At 34.7% G+C, this 20,503-nt stretch overlaps 1 protein-coding gene across 2 annotated transcripts in view; it reads right to left on the reverse strand.

Moving 5' to 3' along the window:
* The window catches only part of CDK17 (cyclin dependent kinase 17), a 109,979-nt gene that overhangs the window by 2,141 nt on the left and 87,335 nt on the right, over positions 1 to 20,503 (reverse strand). For both annotated transcript variants that reach the window (XM_038558706.1, XM_038558705.1), the window contains exons 6-16: positions 19,328 to 19,384; positions 18,086 to 18,200; positions 17,135 to 17,229; positions 16,837 to 16,899; positions 15,716 to 15,839; positions 11,543 to 11,663; positions 8,668 to 8,765; positions 7,926 to 8,031; positions 6,022 to 6,064; positions 1,710 to 1,800; positions 135 to 212 (exon numbers count right to left, since the gene is read on the reverse strand). In XM_038558706.1, coding sequence (XP_038414634.1) covers positions 135 to 212; positions 1,710 to 1,800; positions 6,022 to 6,064; positions 7,926 to 8,031; positions 8,668 to 8,765; positions 11,543 to 11,663; positions 15,716 to 15,839; positions 16,837 to 16,899; positions 17,135 to 17,229; positions 18,086 to 18,200; positions 19,328 to 19,384 — 991 coding nt within the window. The remainder of the gene's footprint in view (positions 1 to 134; positions 213 to 1,709; positions 1,801 to 6,021; positions 6,065 to 7,925; positions 8,032 to 8,667; positions 8,766 to 11,542; positions 11,664 to 15,715; positions 15,840 to 16,836; positions 16,900 to 17,134; positions 17,230 to 18,085; positions 18,201 to 19,327; positions 19,385 to 20,503) is intronic.

Consider the following 20,503-nt stretch of genomic DNA (forward strand, 5'->3'; position numbering starts at 1 on the left):
TAAACATACAGTTGTGGAATGCACTGTACATTGGTTTATACATCAATAATTTTACTGATCAATTTATAAACCAAAAACTTGGTTCCACGCAAAATTTCATGATCGACACGTGAAATGGTTTATGACAAACACACCTGTCTCTGGATAAGAAGAATTTCGAAAACCCGGGTCCTTTTGCAACTGAATCTCTTTCAAACTGAATATTGATACACCTAAAATGCATAGACAAAAACTATCAGGTGAAGGTCTAACATTATTAAAACAAACATAACTATAGACAAAATGTTTAAAAATGTATATTGATTCAACATTTATAAGATTATAGCCCTACTGAACTATCTTCCCCTTTGTCCCAATGTTTTGAGAAGAAAATCAAACAAAATAATCGCCCCTCAGAACCTTTCCCCCACAACTCTGCTTTGAATCATGCTTCCAATGTCATGTTTCTCCTCAAATATGTACATATAGAGAATAGACCCTGTCTCTTTCCAGGACTTAATGGGGTTGGGAGATGTAATCAAGAGGTATTTGATTTTTATTCTCTGTCCTTTTATCTGCCTCCTTAAAATGGCATGAAGGTATCAGGGCCTCAAAATACCCTCAGATTTCCAGAAAAAAATCAACAGGTTTGTACACAACCACAATTGCCTACCTCACACTATAAAACTTGGTATTAATAATGAAATGTAAATATCATCTTGTAATTCAATTTTCTTATTTCTAATCTCTGCCAGAGAGGTAGTCTATTAAAAAATAACCAATAAATGAAAAGTCTTAAGGATTCTTGATTCCAATTAGTAAACGTCAATGAATCAGTTATTTATTTGTAAATGAGAATGGGAAATTAATGAAAGCTTTTGGAATCTCAGTTCCTAAATATTCTAATTCCCCATTCACCTTACTCTGTTTTAAAGTGAAATGTTGGGGTAATCTTTTAAAATGAAGCAATTAGACATGAGAAATCAGCTCTTTTAGTGACCGACAATACACTCACCACTGTCATGAGGATAGTAAAGTCAGAGTGACCACAGCAAAGAAAAATCATCTTTATATCTTGAAAAGGAAATCTACTTTCACAAGAAAACAATTTTAGGTTTTGGTTGTGCTTCATTACTTTTTGCCTAAAAATCCATTTTTAGAAACTCTGAATCTAAGCAATCCAGACTGGACCTAATGACAATGTTTATCATCAGATGGCATTTTCTAATTTAAGTCCAATAAGATTAATAACCCATGCCTAAGTACTATTGATTTCTTACAGAGCAGAGGCAATGTGCTCAGTGTTAAACAAGTTAAGGGGTGCCTAGGTGGCTCAGTCAGTTGGGCATCCAACTCTTGTTTCAGTTTGGATCAATTACTCCAGGTTACTAGGTTGTAGGGGGTAAGCCCCACTCTGAGCCCCACGTCAGGCTCTGTGCTCAGCAGCAAGTCTGCTTGAAGACTCTCCCTCTGCCCCTCCTGCTACTTGCGTGGGCATGTTCTCACACACACTCTCTCTCTAAAATAAATAAATACATCTTAAAGAAAAAGAAATGAAAACATATGCAAATAAGACACACTTCCCTTCAAGGACTTCTAATCTGGTTACATAAAGACTAAAATTTTATGCTTAAAAACTAACAACAATCTCTTCCTAAACCCTTAATTCACCCCAGTCTCTAACACTAGACAAATGAAAAGGGGGGAAGGGACTTTAGATTTTCTCTTACTTTCAGGTAAAGTATGTATTCTTGGTCCCAGACTTCGAAAATATACATGTTTCATGGCCTCTTCTGCTGAAACCCTTTTCTTAGATTCGTACTGCGAAAAAGCAAAGAACTGCTTCATTAACTTTTTCTCTAAACATTATGAGGGGAGGCAGATTAGCATTTAGAGCTACTTGTATCTTGAAAATCTGTAATATAGTGACTGCTTTTTAAGAACCAACTTGGAGAATACAGATGTATTTTAATGTGAGTTGCTATTGAGATTATGTAGTAATGACCATATATCTCAGTTCCAAATTTCCAAGATGAAGTTGGATCTTCACTAAAAATTCAGATTCCCTGTATTTCTGAATTTTTTAAAAAATTAAAATATCTGACTTTTGGTGTTACTTTTCCTCATGAGCACCAAAGGATCATTGGAAATACATCCAATACTTTTAGGAGAGATGTGTCTCTTTTGGTATTTTTTAAAAATTTTATTTAAGTTAATTAATTAACATAAAACGTATTACTGGTTTCAGAGGTAGAGGTCAGTGATTCTTCAGTCTTATATAATAATAAGTGTGCATTATATCACGTGCCCTCAATGTTCATCACCAGTTACCCCATCTCCCACCTGCCTCCCCTCCAGCAACCCTCAGTTTGTTTCTTAGGATTAAGAGTCTCTTATCGTTGTCTCCCTCTCTGTCTTATTTTTTTCTTCTCTTCTTGTATAATCCTCTGTTTTGTTTCTTAAATTCCACATATGAGTGAGGTCATATGATAATTGTCTTTCTCTGGCTTATTTCGCTTAGCATAATATCCTCTGGTTCGATTTACCCCAAAGATTCAGATGCAATGAAACGCCGGGACACCTGTACCCCGATGTTTATAGCAGCAATGTCCACAATAGCCAAACTGTGGAAGGAGCCTCGGTGTCCATCGAAAGATGAATGGATAAAGAAGATGTGGTTTATCTATACAATGGAATGTTACTCAGCCTTTAGAAATGACAAATACGGGATCCCTGGGTGGCACAGCGGTTTGGCGCCTGCCTTTGGCCCAGGGCGCGATCCTGGAGACCCGGGATCGAATCTCACGTCGGGCTCCCGGTGCATGGAGCCTGCTTCTCCCTCTGCCTGTGTCTCTGCCTCTCTCTCTCTCTCTCTCTGTGTGACTATCATAAATAAATAAAAATTAAAAAAAAAATAAAAGGAACGACAAATACCCACCATTTGCTTCAACGTGGATGGAACTGGAAGGTATTATGCTGAGTGAAATAAGTCAATCAGAGAAGGACAAACATTGTATGTTCTCATTCATTTGGGAAATATAAATAATAGTGAAAGGGAATATAAGGGAAGGGAGAAGAAATGTGTGCGAAATATCAGAAAGGAAGACAGAACATAAAGACTCCTAACTCTGGGAAATGAACTAGGGGTGGTGGAAGGGGAGGAGGGCGGGGGATGGGGGTGAATGGGTGACGGGCACTGAGCGGGGCACTTGACGGGATGAGCAATGGGTGTTATTCTGTATGTTGGTAAATTGAACACCAATAAAAACTAAATTTATTATAAAAAAAATCCTCTGGTTCCATCCACATCATTGAAAATAGCAAGATTTCTTTTTTGATGGCTGAGTAGTATTCCATTGTATATCTAGATCACATCTTCTTTATCCATTCATCTGTTGATGGACACCTAGGCTTTTTTCATAGTTTGGGGATTGCGGACATTGCTGCTATAAACATTGGGGTGCATGTGCACTACATTTGTATCTTTAGGGTAGGATAGTTCTATTCTCAACTTTTGGAGGAACCTCCATACTGCTTTCCAGAGTGGCTGCCCCAGCTTGCATTCCCACCAACTGTGTATGAGTTCTCCTTTTTCTGTATCCTTGCCAACATCTGTTGTTTCCTGACTTGTTAATTTAGCCATTCTGACTGGTGTGAGGAGGTATCTCTTTGTGATTTACAGATGATGTGATACTCTATATGGAAAACCCAAAAGAGGGACACGTGGGTAGCTCAGTGGTTGAGCATCTGCCTTTGGCTCAGGCTGTGATCCTGGGGTCCTGGGATCAAGTCCTGTATTGAGCTCCCCACAGGGAGCCTGCTCCTCCCACTGCCTATGCCTCTGCCTCTCTGTGTCTCCCATGAGTAAATAAATAAAATCTTTAAAAAAACAAAACAAAAAACAAGACTCCACCCCAAAATTGCTAGAACTCATACAGGAATTCAGCAAAGTAGCAGGATATAAAATCAATGCACAAAAATCAGTTGCAATTCTATACACTAACAATGAGACAGAAGAAAGAAAAATTAAGGAGTCAATCCCATTTAAAATTGCACCCAAAACCATTAAGATACCTAGGAATAAACCTAACCAAAGAGGCAAAAGATCTGTACTCAGAAAACTAAAGAACATTCATGAAAGAGACTGAGGAAGACACAAAGAAATGGGAAAACATTCCATGCTTATGGATTGGAAGAACAAATATTGTTAAAATGTCTATGCTACTTAGAGCAATCTATACATTCAGTGCAATCCCTATCAAAATACCATCAACTTATTTCACGGAGTTGGGACAAATAATCCTAAAATTTGTATGGAACCAGAAAAGACCCTGAATAGCCAAAGGAATGCTGAAAAAGAAAACCCAAACTGGTGGCATCACAACTCCTGGCTTCAAGCTCTATTACAAAGCTGTAATCATCAAGACAGTAAGGTACTGGCACAAAAACAGACACATAGATCAATGGAAAAGAACAGAGAACCCAGAAGTGGACCCTCAACTCTATGGTCAACTAATCTTTGACAAAGCAGGAAAGAATATCCAATGGAAAAAAGACAGTCCCTTCAACAAATGGTATTGGGAAAATTGGACAGTCACATGCAGAAGAATGAAACTGGACCATTCCTTCACACCACACACAAAAATAGACTCAAAATGGATGAAAGACCTAGATGTGAGAGGGGAATCCATCAAAATCCTAGAGAACACAGGCAGCAACCTCTTCCACCTCATCTGCAGTAACTTCTGGCTAGACATATCTCCAAAGGCAAGGGAAACAAAAGCAAAAATGAACTACTGAGACTTCATCAAGATAAAAAGCTTTTGCACAGCAAAGGAAACAGTCAACAAAACCAAAAGGCAACCAACAGAATGGGAGAACATATTTGCAAATGACACATCAGATAAAGGGCTAGTATCCAAAATCTATTAAAGACTTATCAAACTCAACACTCAAAGGACAAATAATCCAGTCAAGAAATGGGCAGAAGACATGAACAGATATTTCTCCAAAGAAGACATACAAATGGCCAACAGACACATGAAAAAATGCTCAACATCACTCAACACCAGGGAAATACAATTCAAAACCACAATGAGATACCACGTCACACCAGTCAAAATGGCTAAAATTAAAAGTCAAGAAATGAGAGATGTTGGTGAGGATGAGGAATGTTGGTGGGAATGTAAGCTGGTGCAGCCACTCCAGGACAGATACTATTAAATTACCTATTAGGATCCCATTTTTTTCCTTGATGAGATAATCTATTTAAGGTGTCCATGCTTCCAAATTCAACATATCAATGATGAATCATGATTTTACCAAATTTAGACTAATTATGGCAATCTTGCTCCCCAATTCCCAACCTCTTTTACAATTAATGTTTTGATGACCAAGACTTAGGAAGAAACTTTGTAGGGGTTTCTGGAAAAGCTTTGCTTTCCAGATACAAGAGGACTATTATGGCTGACACCCTTATCCTCTCTTCTTCCTGCTTTGAATAGAAGATATTTGTAGGTGCAGCAGCCTATAAGGCTCTAGGTATAAGGAAAAGAAAAAGAACTTAAGAGAACAGGAATTGCAGAGAATATGGCCTGGACATAGTTGATCAATGCCAGAAGGGGACTACCTCATATTGTTCTAGGTCACAATGAGAGACCTATACACATTAAGAGAAACCATCATTTATTCTTATTTTACTTAAGCATATGCCTTAAGCATGCCAGATACTACCATAAATAATCTTATTTAATGTCATGACAAGGGGCACCAGCATGGCTCAGTCGGTCAAGCATCTGCCTTCGGCTCAGGTCATGATCCCAGGGTCCTGGGATTGAGCCCCATGTTGGGCTCCTGCTCAGAGGGGAATATGCTTCTTCCTCTGTCCCCTGCTCATGTGCTCTTTCGCTACCTCTACCTCTCAAATAAATAAAATCTTAAAAAAAATCGTCTTGACAAATATTTAAGCAAAGCATTATTTATCCCATTCTACAGATGCAGAGAAACTGAGGCTTAGTGATTACAAAGTAAGATGTAACTTACCTGAAGAAACTTTGTTATTAACTCTATTCCCTCAGAGTCTAACCTAAAAACAACAAAAAACAAGTGGCAATTTATTCTTTTATCTCAGTTGACAGCAACTTCTCAAATATAACTATTTTCCAAGTGTCTTAATCTGCTAACTTCAAGTGCTCTAAAATAGCCACTCTTGTTGCTTTCAAACAGACTCAAATCTGTTTTATCCTTAAAAGACTTACCCTGCCACTTGTTTAAGAAGAAACTATAAAAAAACGGGCTTTGACTCAAATTTTCAATAATGAAAAACAAATTAGAAAATTAAAGAAATTTTTAAAATCACCACTCTATCTCAAAGTAACCTCTATTACTTAAGTGTATCATTTTCAGTGTTCCACTACACACAAGCTATAGAAGCATCATTTTCTCATTGTATAGGTGAAAATAAAGAGGCAAGTGGCCCCACATGCATCACTGTGGTTCACAATAAACACAGATGACTCATTCAACACATTTTTACAGGGCAGTCTACTATAGAAGCTATAAAGTTCAATTTAAATATGCCACAATGACATCATAAAACATAATTAAAAACTAGGGCTACAAAATCAATGAGGTAGTCATTTATAGTGATGAAATTCACTTAATAAGCAATAGAAGGTTGAGGGACTATTTTAATGGGATAATCTCTTGATCAGAAATTATAGGTTCTATTTTGCATTCCTTTTCACTGTCAAAAGCATGATAATGAATAAAGAGACATTTTCTCAAGTGCTCTTAGTAGATACTGGGGATGCTGTGGCCTAGACATTTTCTAGGCTGTTCTGTTCCTTTGTAGTTTGCCATTCTGGCAAATATCCAGAGCTCCTTGGGCACAAACTAGAGGCTAAGGTCATGGAGAACCTGCTTTAAAGAAGAGCTTGACCTTCTGCACTGGACACCATAATAGCAAGCAACATAAAAATCACAAAAATAGGATTTATGCTACTTAGAAGGAAGAGACACACATAAAAAGCCCTGCACATAGTATTATTTTCCTAAGAAAGTCTACTTAGAATGTTATTAGTTGCTATAGTAACAATAAGAACATCAATTCACATAAATACTTTAAAAAATATTTTTGTATCAGAACTATTTTTCCTACTCTCTCTAGCTTGAGAATAAATGGAACTACAGCCAAGTGTGTTATGTTGTAAGCAATGTGAATGGCTTTTTATTAAAACAAACACTGACCTTATTTGGTATCTGGGTGTACTCTTTTATTTTTTTAAGGAAATGTGAAAAAATAGAAGGGGTCAGTTATTCTATGTTACTTACTGAAAACGTAATAATTCCATAAGTAGAAACGTTCTGACTGAAATTTTAATGCCAGTATTAAATAGATCTGGGGGTAGAGTTGAGAAACTTTAATGAAATGGCCAACATTTAGGACATAAGAGGTCAGAAAGAGTTTACATTCTTCAAATACAAATCACATCATTAACACTGGCCAAATACTGACAAGTCATCTTGTGTCAGAGTCAAGATTTTACTATAACACTTTCTTAGGTTTTTATAAGTAAATACAGAATAATACTGTAGGAAGCAAAACAAAAACTTCATTGTGGTCTTCATGGTACTGAGGATGGCATTAACCAATGTCTTCTTTCAGATAAAGGGAACAATCTACATAAACTCTAGAATTCTAATATGGATGTTCTATATTCATATAAGGAGCTCAATTCTTTGATTTACATATCTTGGTCTCTGAATTATAAAATTAATCTGACAAAAGGAAGAAATTCATTTAAATCAGATCCTAAAATATTTAAGAACTTTGTACGTGTATTTTATATTTTTCCCTGAATCCTTACTATGGCTAATGCTTTAAGAGACTGGAAAGAATCATGTGGGTTTTTCTCCCTTTGATTTAAAGAAAAAGAAAAAAGTACCTGGGTGCATGGTTAATGAGAGGCTGTGGTTTGTATTTTGGAAAGTTGTAGTTCTTGAACTCATCATTTGAAGAAACACCTGGCCAAGTTTCCTGAGATGGTGTCCCTGAATCGAAAAAAAAAAATTTTGTATTTGTAAATACATACAAATTTACATACATACAAATATATATAAATAAGGAGAACTAAGAAAATGTCTTAAAGAATAATTCACATTTAGTAGATGATTTGACTATTTCAACTGAAAGCAAAATGAAAGAATTAGTAAACACATATCTACTTTTTTTGGGATTACACGATAAGCCTTAAAAATGATGCCTAACTAACACCTAACCTAGAATTATTTCCTAATAATATGCTACAGACCAATTTTCAATAATATTTCTCTTCTCTGTCCTTCCATACAATTTTTAATACAAAGGCAGAACTCAGTAAATGAAAAGAAGTCACATAGAATGCTCAATCTTTAGGACTACAATTTTCCTTAATCAGTTTTTCTTTTAAAGATTTTATTTTTAAGTAATTTCTATATACAACATGAGGCTCAAATTCACAACTCAGAGATCAAGAGTCACAAGCCCCATGACTGAGTCAGTCAGGTGCCAACTAATTATAATTCTTAAAACAGCTATTTATGTTAGTTTCAGTACCAAATTTTTGGATATATTTTTAAAAAATATATAGTCTTATCTAGCTAGTCACAATTGCAGAAAACAAATTACTGGGAAAATATTTCTGTTACCTAGCAGTCGGAAAATTAAGTGCAGTTCATCTTCCACAGTTGATCCTGGAAACAGAGGTCTTCCAGAAGCCATTTCAAAGAAAATGCAACCAACACCCCTTTAAGATACATCATAAAAAAAAGATGAGTAAGCCATTTACCTGTTATGAAGGACAATTCTCTTTTCCTTAAGATTGCCTCTCAAGATGGAGAATTTTGTATTTACCTGCTAGAAAAACCTCCCGCAGATTTTTTTTCAGCTCCAGCTAATTTGTTAACATGTATCCTATTTGTCTCAACTTCCATATTGCTATATCCATTCCTCCATCTCAGTTCCTCCACCCTGCCTTAAAAATTCTAGCTCTCCTTTGTATGATCTTTGAAAAAAAACACCGCCAATAACTAATGGTGATTTAATGCCTATTATGTCTTAGACAGTGGGTAACAGGGATAGGGAGAAGCAAATGATTCAAGATGTTTTTATGCAGGAAGCAGAGACAGAACATACAGGTGCAGGGTGGTGAGTGTTTTGAGTGTGTACGTGTGTGGGAAGGAAAAAAAATGGAGAGAGATTCAGTGAATGAATACTATCTTCTAGGGGATCCCTGGGTGGCGCAGCAGGTTAGCGCCTGCCTTTGGCCCAGGGTGTGATCCTGGAGACCCGGGATCGAATCCCACATCGGGCTCTCGGTGCATGGAGCCTGCTTCTCCCTCTGCCTGTGTCTCTGCCTCTCTCTCTCTCTCTCTGTGACTATCATAAATAAATAAAAATTAAAAAAAAAAAAAGATTCTAAATATACAAAAAAAAAAAATACTATCTTCTAGAATCTGTGTCAATAAACTTAAAAGACAGTCCTTTCCATTAAAGAACTCACACTCTAACTACTGTATGTAAAATTTTACATATTAAAATGCTATATAAAAAATTATGATGGAGCCACTATAGAAAACAATATGGTTGTCCTTCAAAATAATTTAAAATAGAATTACCATATGATCCAGAAATTCCACTCCTAAGTATATACCCAAAAGAACTGAAAGCAGAGTTTCAAAGACATATTTGTCACACATGTCCATAGTGGCATTACTCGTTACAGCCAAAAGGTAGAAACAACCCATACGTCCACCAATGGATGGATAAACAAAATGTAGCATACATATACAATGATTATTCAGTCTTAAAAATTAAATAAATTCTGACATAAAAAAGTCAAATATCTCTACAACATGGATGAAACTTAAAGACATTTATGCTATGTGAAAAAAACCAGTTACGAAAGGACAAATATGATTCTACTCATATGAAATGCTTAGAAATATCAAACTGATAGGGAAAGAAAGTAGAACAGTGGTTGCCAGGGGCTGGAAGGAGGAGTAAATGGGGAATTGTCTAATGGGTATGGAGTCTCAGTTTTGCAAGATGAAAAGTTCTGGAGCGCTAAGGTTGCACAACAATGTGGATGCACTTAATGCCAAAGAACTGTACATTTAAAATGGGTAAAATGGTAAATTTTACATTATATGTATTTGCAATTTAAAAAATAAGTTTAAAAAATGTTACACAAAATTATATATAGTTGTTCAACACAAGACAACAGAAAGAAGTATATGACTTAACATTACATTATATATTCAATAAATGTGACCACATTTCAGAGAAAGGGATTGCCGCTGGATGCTGGGTAGTATTCAGGAAGGATTTACGAAAAGCTGTGTTCTGAAGGTTCATAGGCCCAGAGAAGCACAGCATGCATTCCAGATGGGTAGACTGGTATGAGCACAAGTGCAAAGACGGGAAAGCCCAGGTTATTTTTGAGATATGGTGAGTGGCCCACTGGGCTAGAAGAGAATATTTATATAGAGGAATAGTGTAAAGTTGTTGTGCCCAAGATCACGAATCTGAGAAACCACCTCGGAGCCGACACCGACGCAAACACACGAGGGTTTATTTACAAGCTCGAGCTTGGGTCCAAGTATACCCGACACAGCGGAGCAGGGACTTGGACCCCGAGACTAAGAGGCTTAGCAACTTTATAGGGGCCAGTGGCCAATGAGATACGCAGAAAGTTGCACAGTCATTCTGGTCCAGGTGGCCGACTGAATTACATTTTACCCTACAGTATCCATTTGAACTGGCCTATCACTGAGCCGGATTACCGGTTAGGGTGTGCCCTGGGCTTGACTAGGGTAGGGCAGTGCCCTAAGTAATAAGCATGTCAGCACAAGGCGGGTGCAGCACAAAATAGTCAGTCCTGCTCTGCTTGTCCAGGGGTAGGGGATTTTGTTAAATTTCCTGGGTCCCACAAAGTAAGTTGGGAAAGATAGTTTAGAGATGTTTTATGGAGATCATTAAGTATCAGATTGATGGATGGAACCTTACTCCATAGATAATGGAGAAAGCAGCAAAGGTATTTGAGTAAAGGAATGTCATCAGAGGGGATATGAGGAAGGTGGCTATGATATTTTATTATTCTTAGGTCAACTTAAGAACAAATGGATTTTAATGAATATTAAATGTCAAGAATAATTTTATTTGAAACTACTATGTACTAAATATTCTTCTAAGTACTTTATATGTATTATTAGCTCATTTGGTCTCAACATTATCCACAGAACAGTCTTTTAAAGTAGTTAATATTACTATTCCCATTTCCTTAAATGAGGAAACTGAGGCAAGGCCAGTAATTTGAATAAGGTTACTAACTATATGGCTGTAAGTGGTAGAACTGGTAAACCAATGTTATCTTACTCATGTGACAAAACTCTTAATTACTGCTTATGTTTTCACTCTTTAAAGTAATATTGCCTTAAAACTCAAGTATCTATCAGTATGCCTTGTGTTAATGGCTACATTCTTTCACAATTATAAATGACAATAACATATGCATGTATTTACCACATGTCAATCTGTGTTGAGTACTCTGAGGAACCAAGAAGCACATCAGGTGGCCGGTACCACAGTGTGACAACTTCATTGGAGTAGGTCTTTGTAGGAACCGACTTGGCTCTGGCTAGCCCTTCACAGGGAAAAGAAAACAATTAAGAAATGGCTATAAACCATATCCTCACTATGACTCCAGTCACAAGATGTCTGAGACAGCTACTCTTTAGTTTCCTGAAGTTTAACAAAATAAGTTTTATGAATTTTTTTGAGAGCTCATGGTCTTGGGTAAGCAAATCCTTATGTGATTAAAATAATAACAATTCCACAATCTGAAACCATGTTTATTTTTATGCATGTGAATGCACTTGATACAGTGCCTCCCATTAATCTAAACTTAAGATACTTTCCTTCTATGAATCACGGTGCCAAAATTATTTCCAAGTGGAACTTAAATTAATGCCAAATAGGCTGATGATACAGAGATAAACAGTTTTACTGCTTATAGCTAGAGGCCTGTTACCTTTTCTTAACCTAATTCCAACTTTCATTTGCTATACCAATTTTAGTTTTTTTAGAATAAATTACACTGCTATTGTGTACTTTAAGTTTTAAGTTATATTTAAGCATAATTTTAAATAAAATGGACCACGCTGCCTTTGGCTATTAATGTAAATGATGAAAACCATGTGCCATTCCTTTGCCAATTTCAAGTGGAATTCACTGATTATTTAGAAATAAAGGCAAGAGTTCACAACCTCATCCCTTGAGCTACTTGCATGAGAGTTTTTATTATCTCTAAGCCTCCAAATTCTGATCACTCGAAGAAGCAACTGTAAAAGATACCTGAAAAAAATATAAATTTATTCTAACATATAGTTTATTTCAATAACGAGGAATAATTCATTTTTAGGCTGTTATTTGGTATGTATAATTTTATATATTAAAATACTAAATAAGAAAAGTTATAAAAGGATAATTCAATACTTATTAAACTAGATAAAAATCACTCAAATAAAACCAGAAATTTAAACAGTTAGGCAGCACTCATACTATTTTTGTTTACTATAACATAACTGCTAAAGGGTATAACTAGAACAATTAAAATACAAGTATTACTGTACCAACCCAACTTGGTAAAATAAGTTCAACAAATTATTTTCCTACCAACTTTGATAATTAGCAAGATGTGGGAAGCTTTCTAATGTTTCCTCCTGATGTTAATAATGGCTTATTTGGGGACAAAAGACAGGGCCACAAGTTGGTTTATTCTAGAACCTGTATGTATGTACAGCATCAAATTAACAGCAAGTTATAGTCTCCTCCATACCTTACTCTCCTGCTCCTAAGAGAATTCTGAACTAGGGTGCTTGTTCAAATAGACTCCTGGTTCACAATTAGAATTTCAGTATTGGTATGAAACAAAATAATCTTTCAAACCAAATTAATTGTGATATGGTATAATTATAGAAGTCATTTTCTATTATTAACAAAAATGTTTGTCTGTATTAGTACTTCCCCATATCTGAATCATCAATCACAGAAAAATGATATAATTTTCATAGAGATCAAGAACAGTTTATAATAAAATACTCAAAGTTATATGACCCTCCCTTACTTGTGGTTCTTAAGTATATTTACTACACAACCAATAAAAAATAATTAACTAAAAGCAGAGATAAATTGATTGTACTATCTCATGGAATAATCAGAATTTCTTGTTGGCCTGTGAAAAGAAAATTTGCTTTGTTTACTTTCTTAGAAGCAAAATTTAGAGCACTCATAACATTATTCCCCCCCCAAAAGTACATTTTTGATGGTCCTTGCCATTCATTCCTTTTTGCATTTCTAATAGCCAAGGAGGGTTTCTCTATCACTGCTATTCATTTTAGGATTAAGGAATAGAGTAGTAAATGCAGCTCAGCTAAAAAACAAAAAACAAAACAAAACAAAAAACGCCAAAAAACAGAAAGAGAGTGAAAATAACAATTATAAGGAAAGTAACAACATAAACTGTGCCCAAGACACTATATAGTATGTCTAAGCATATGCAAATAATTCCAAAGTTTAAAAACACATGACCTCTACTCATTTCCTTTTTAAGGAAGGAAAAACAAATACTAACCTACTTTCAAACAAATAGTAAAGTTCAATGAGTAAAAGTATAGGAATTTCCTGAATAAAATCACCACTTAGTGAATTTTTAATGTTATTAACTTGAACCATTTATATTTTCAAATTTAATGCAATACTCCAAAAATAAAACTACTATAATCATTTATGAAAAATGATAAACACTAACTGTGAAAACTGCACTGGCTTTTTAAAACCAAGTTCTGTTACAGTACTAAAACTCTCAAAATGTGGAATATTTTAAAAAACAAAAAATACAAAACTACTATATAATTTCTTTAATATAAAAAAGTTAGGGATCCCTGGGTGGCACAGCGGTTTGGCGCCTGCCTTTGGCCCAGGGCGCGATCCTGGAGACCCAGGATCGAATCCCACATCAGGCTCCCGGTGCATGGAGCCTGCTTCTCCCTCTGCCTATGTCTCTGCCTCTCTCTCTCTCTCTGTGTGACTATCATAAATAAATAAAAATTAAAAAAAAAAAAAGTTTACTTCCTAGAAGCAAAAAGAACTTGTGATCTTATTAAAATTGGGTTAGCTAAAGAGAGACAGATAAATAGCATTAGTTAATAAGCATATAAATACAAGTCATGGTGGCAGTCATGTTAAAGAACCTTTCGGTAGTGGCAGCACCCAAAGAGCTTTTATTTATATAGATGATTGATATCTGCCATATTAGAAAAACGGAGAAAAAATTAAAACTTATTTAAAACACCACTTATACATTAATTTTTATGAAAGATTTTTTCTAAAGGAAAATAAAAATTAGTACAAATAACCTTGGTTTTTATATTTGTAGTCTATTTTAAAAGAAGACTTGGATTCTCACAATTGCTCTTGCATTCAATCTGTATGACATGTTGCTTTGATTGAAGTTTATGAAGAGATTCAAGATCTCACACAGATATGAAGTTGGAAAAAAGAAAAGTATTTAAATAGCCTTTTCTGAAAACTGTCCATATTCTTTGACACTACATAAGATTTAATTTCTTAAAGATTATGTGGTAACAAATTATCTTAGTAAACTTCTCATGCTCCTGTTACATTAAAATTCATTGGTCTATCTTGCACTTTTTAAGTGTATCTTTTAGCCAGGCACGATTCTGTTAATATCATGTAAATACTAGTTATTTTGGAAAATATTGATTCTCTAAGTTATACATATATTCCAAATGTTTACAGACTTCTGAGCACATTTTTAAAAATCATATTTGTTAATATCACCAATGATCTCATCAGTAAAATCTTTTAAATATTTAAGTATGGGGAAAATATTAAGCTCAAAGTAGCAGATTCAAATTTCCAAAATCTAATTTTTTTCTTGAAAATTCATACTTTCCTATTGGCAAGAAATACTTTCAGTTGTTTTCCTTGAAGTGATAGGCTCACTTCATTTACAAGAAAACCTGTGCCAAATATATCTGAGTACCTATAGTTTGTTCATCATTTTTTTCAAGTAAAAATGATGTTCCTTGAAAAAAAGTTTAGTAGTCACACAAGCACTATTCCTTGAGATAACCATAGTATTTCCATGTACAGCAAATATGTTTTATGTATACTCATTTTATCACATAAAATACTAAAAAGACATATAAAGATGGAGATTTAATAAAATTAATAAATTTTACTGCTTCATCAAATACCTTTTTATATGTAACTGACACTTTTTTCCTTCCAAGTATATAGTGGTACAGAACACAATGACCACTAAGTACAATCTGCCTTGATATATGCTAAGGCACCAGTAGCTTTACCCCTGAGTGCTTCTGGACCATCACTGCAAATATTAACACAGTCAAAAAGGAAAGCAACATTTAGTATAATTTTAATATTATACACCTTTGGAGATGCCCTGAAAGAGTCTCAGGATGCTTAGGGGTCTAAAGACCATATCTGAGAACTGGTACCTTTTAGCATTCATGAACATAACTTACCCACCAAAGTTTGGGCTACAGAGAAAATTCCAAACTCATGTAAAAGCAATCACACAGTGTCAACAGTTGCTCTTATAAATATAACCACTTGGAACTATTTATAAATATCTCATACATTCCATACCAAAATCTGCTAGCTTTAATTCTCCTTTTTCATTAATGAGTAGGTTCTGTGGTTTCAAGTCTCGGTGCAATACCTTTCTTCTGTGGCAATATGCCAAACCACGTAGAATTTGGTATAAAAACAGCTACAGAAACAAATGAATAGAAATTAGTCTTAAAAATAATAAGATATACTTTGGTAAGCATGTTATGGTAAACAAAAAGTAACTGGCCAAAATAGTCAAAGAAAAAAAACCCACATCCTTAAGTACAAAGCTTTCCTTATACAGTTGTTCTCTAAATTTTACAATTTATTATTCTATTTGAAGCATCCACCTACTTTTCTAGTCTGACAATTTCTATGAAAATAAAAACTGAAAATACAGTGGAATGAAATTTTGTCTGCATAGTAATAATCCCTATTTATAGAAATTTATTTAAAATAAATATATCCTTATAAGCTTACAGGCCTCCTAAGACTTACAAGTTGATTATGCTTTTCTGGCAAAACAACTAAACAACATCTACCCCCCAGCCACCCAAAAAACCTGATCTGGGACAGTGTCTTTAAAATAAGGCATTGGAATTAGTGGTTTTATAAAAATTCTAAGGTGTCAAAGAGATTGGTACTGCATAGCTCTGGCGAATTATGTGCTATAAAAATAACCTAAACCAGCTTCTATCACCCACCCTCTGGGTACTTTACTTTCTGCACCTCCTACTCAGCCTTCGAAATCTGCTATGATTCAGAAAAGAGAATTAGCACTGTAGAGCTCTGAATGACTCTCTGAAAAAAGCAATTCCTATAAGTTAATGGTAGACCTTTTTTGTGCATTTTGGTAGAAAAAGGGATGTGCAACACAGAAGGTTTTTGTTTCTCTGGAGTTGACAAAAAGAGCCTCAAGTACAGAGGATTCAAGAATGTACCTTCAGTTTACTTGTACATGAAAAACAGACCATTAGGACATTAAGAATAAGCCAGGGCAGGAGCTGAACAATAGGCCTAAAATTCTAAGCAGAAGTTTCTACACTCTACATATTTATATGTTTTGAAAACTCTAAAATTACTATTTCTATCTATTCCTGTTGCATTCTATGTTTGAAAAATATAAGGGCTATTTAAGAACACATACTAAAACATACCTTTACATTGTGCATGCTCATGATGTTTCCACAGTCATCCATGTACTGTTTTAGGTCTTTATCCTGAAAAAATACAGTACTTTAACTAGGTGATACATACTTCTCAGAAGACATGGCTGATTTCTTAATAGTATCTAATTTTTAAAAGTGGTTTTTGCTGTTTGTTTTCTTAAGATACTGAATGCACAACACATAATTTAATTAAATACCAATAACTAAACAGCAATGCCCTGGAGCCTTAATTTCCTACGTTTTATTATAGCAAAAGTAAATAACTCAATTTTTGTTAAATGCTTACCAGATACTCAAACACCAGAGTCAAAGACTTATCTGTATGAACAATGTCATGTAAGGTTACTATATTTGCATGTTTTAAATCCTTTAATAGTGAAACTGCAAAAAAGAAAAGAAAGTCAATTATTCAGTCTGTGGTAGCCAGACTATAAAAAACCTGAAGTTTAATCATGACCTGAGTTTAAGATTCTCTTAAGTGTAGGGCAGCCCCAGTGGCGCAGCGGTTTGGCACCGCCTGTAGCCCAGGGTGTGATCCTGGAGACCTGGGATCGAGTCCCACATCAGGCTCCTTGCATGGTGCCTGCTTCTCCCTCTGCCTGTGTCTCTGCCTCTCTCTCTCTAGCTGTGTCTCTATGAATAAATAAAATCTTAAAAAAAAAAAAAAAAAGATTCTCTTAAGTGTAAAACAAAAATGCACCAACAGGATCTGCAGCATAGATTTTAATCTAATAATTTTTCTTTTATAGATTTGGGTTTGTTTTTCATACTTAAAATTGTCCCCAATGTTTACAGTAACTTTCTCCACAACATCTTCTGTTTTTATCTCAAGTATTAACTTATCTTTTTCCTCCAAATTGCTTATGACTTGCTTCAAGTCATTTTCTGGATAATCTAACTTTAAAAAAAAAATGGTATCATGTTATTCTGTACGTATCAATTTATAGTTTACTTTTCCCCATAGATAGTATATAACATTTCCCAAAGTCAAATATTTATCAATGACAGTAATTTTTAATGACTTCATAGTATTTCACTGTAACCTATACAATAATATAATTAATTCTGTTAAATATTTTGACTTTAAATATTAGCTTTAAGGTCTAAATATATCTCCCAGTCATCTTTATCTGAGCTCTTTTACTTATTAAAATATAAACTCTTATTATGCAGCTTTGGTTTTAAAACATTCTATATAAACTCTGTATACATTTTGCTCACGAAGATCAAATTTTACCTTCTCTTATAGCTGTGCAGGGTGCACCTTCCTCATGTTCCAACCGGATCTCTTTCAATGCCACCAAATTCTCTGTCAATTTACTTCTTCCTTTATATACTGTTGCATATGTACCCTATAAAATATATTTTTGAAAGACACATCAAAATATCCTAAGAGTCTATCTACAGCATCTATATAATAAAGAGACCTAAATTCCTAATTTGTAAGCATATGTTAAAAGTCCATTTTGCAAGCAAAACTCTACAATGATTAGTCTTGGTTTTCTTATAGCTAAGAGGACTTTCAGTACCATATGCAGAGCCTCCATATTCTTATAACCCTACAGAGTGCCTCAAAGTATGAAAACTCAGGGAGAATATTTAATCTACTTTTTGTACTCTGAATCAGATTAACTGGATCAGTAGCTTCAGAATCAAAGGTGCTTTGCCTGCAGTGATATGGGAACTCTGAGGCCACTAACTGACCATATTAACTGAAAACTGAAAATATAACTGACATTGTTAAATATGAAAAATTTTTATCAGTTCTCAGACTTTTCAGAATTTATGTACATTTACTCTTCTTTAAACAACAAATATATTCTACAGGAGATTTCTTCTATCACTGCTAAGATAGCCCTCAAATTCTCTTAAGGCTTTCCTAATAGCTAATTCCATTGTTTTCTGGCTGGCCCTTTTTCACCCTGGGCAGAAGACCACCTTAAAATTAGTCACATCACTTCTTGGCCTTTTGGCTAAGATCAAGTGCAAAATTAGTTCAGTAGCAGGCTCAAGAAAACCAAGGTCTTTTTAGCCAAAAATTTCCTAAGCCTTCAATGAGATATGTTTTCTTTTTTTTTTTTTTTTTTGAGATATGTTTTCATCTTTAGAGACAAATTTTTATTTTTTGCAGGTTTGAACTCATGCAATTTCCCACATGACAGCACAGACAACAGACTACCAAGGAGGCTAACAGAGAGATGCCTATTTTGTTACCAAGAAAGCATAACATTTTATGCTTCAAATAAAAGATTATAAGCTAAAAAAAAAAAAAACATTTCCTTTTAAATTGATAGCATATTTTCAAGACTTCAAAGTTTTTTTCCTTCTAACATTCTGTTACCTTTTCAGTATAAGATACAGTCTTTTAGACAATGGTGCTTACGTTTTTTTTTCTAGGTTGGTAAAAACTGTGAATTGTGGAGTTTAGGTAACAAGAAAAAGAAGGTGTGTTATATTTTTGAAAAAAGTATTTGCTTACCTCTCCAAGCTTTTCCAACTTGATATAAGTTTCCATTTTTCCAAACCCAATTTCTGACTGAAAGCAAACAATTATAAGTTTAGTGTTCTTAAAATTTCAATCCATCTCTTCTTCAATTTCTCTTTTTAAACATTATTCCTTTTCTTAAAGGAGTACACTTTATTTTATTATTTCTTTTAAGGTAAGCTCCACACTCAACATAGGGCTTGAATTTATGACTCTGACATCAAGAGTTGCATCCCCTACCAACTGAGCCAACCAGGTACCCCTCTTCCTCAATTTCTGAAACGTTCTCACTCTGAAGAGTGTCTTGAAATAGATAAATCTGATTATAATTAAATTGTTGAACATCTGTCAAGTTTTAAAATACACCCAATGTTAGAACATTCAAAGGTTCAAAAATATCAAAGTTCACAATTAAAACTGCCAAACCATCTTTTTATATAGATTGGTTAACATTCTGCTATGAAAAAAATTTTTTACTTTAAGTCCCTGAGATTTTTAAGACACCACAGTCATTTTAAGATACTAAAGAATTTTACAAAAGACAATTACATGATTTTCTTTTTAGCAAAACTGCAAAATAAGTAATTTTCCTACATACTTTCCTTTACCAATCTTTGACTTCCCTTGGAAGGCCTGCAAACAACAAAATATTATTTGTTTCAGGTTTTCTAACCAAAATGTAATGAAAAAGACCATTGCAAGTCATACTCCATTATGGCTCAGGAAACTAACACAGAAGCAGTAAATCTAAATCTGACAACCCAAGACAACCCCCCAAAAAGTCTTTGTTTATTTATTTTTTAAAGATTTTATTTACTTATTCATGATAGACACACACACACACACACACACACACACACACACACACACACAGAGGTAGAAGCAGGCTCCATGCAGGGAGTCGGACGTGGGACTCGATCCTGGGACTCGATCCTGGGACTCCAGGATCATGCCCTGGGCAGAAGGCAGGCACTTAAACCGCTGAGCCACCCAGGCCGGCCCTAAAAAGTCTTTAAAAGTGAGTTCTCAAAACCACTGCTTTTAAACCTTGAGCTTATGTGCCTCATTTTGTATGGAGTCAATAAATGAGGTAGATGGAATACATTCAAATATATAACAGAAACAATATTTAAAAACTAAAACCAAAAAACCTCAACACTAAAGATTTAA

The sequence above is a fragment of the Canis lupus genome, chromosome 15, assembly GCF_011100685.1.
Source record: "Canis lupus familiaris isolate Mischka breed German Shepherd chromosome 15, alternate assembly UU_Cfam_GSD_1.0, whole genome shotgun sequence".
Lineage (NCBI taxonomy): Eukaryota > Metazoa > Chordata > Mammalia > Carnivora > Canidae > Canis > Canis lupus.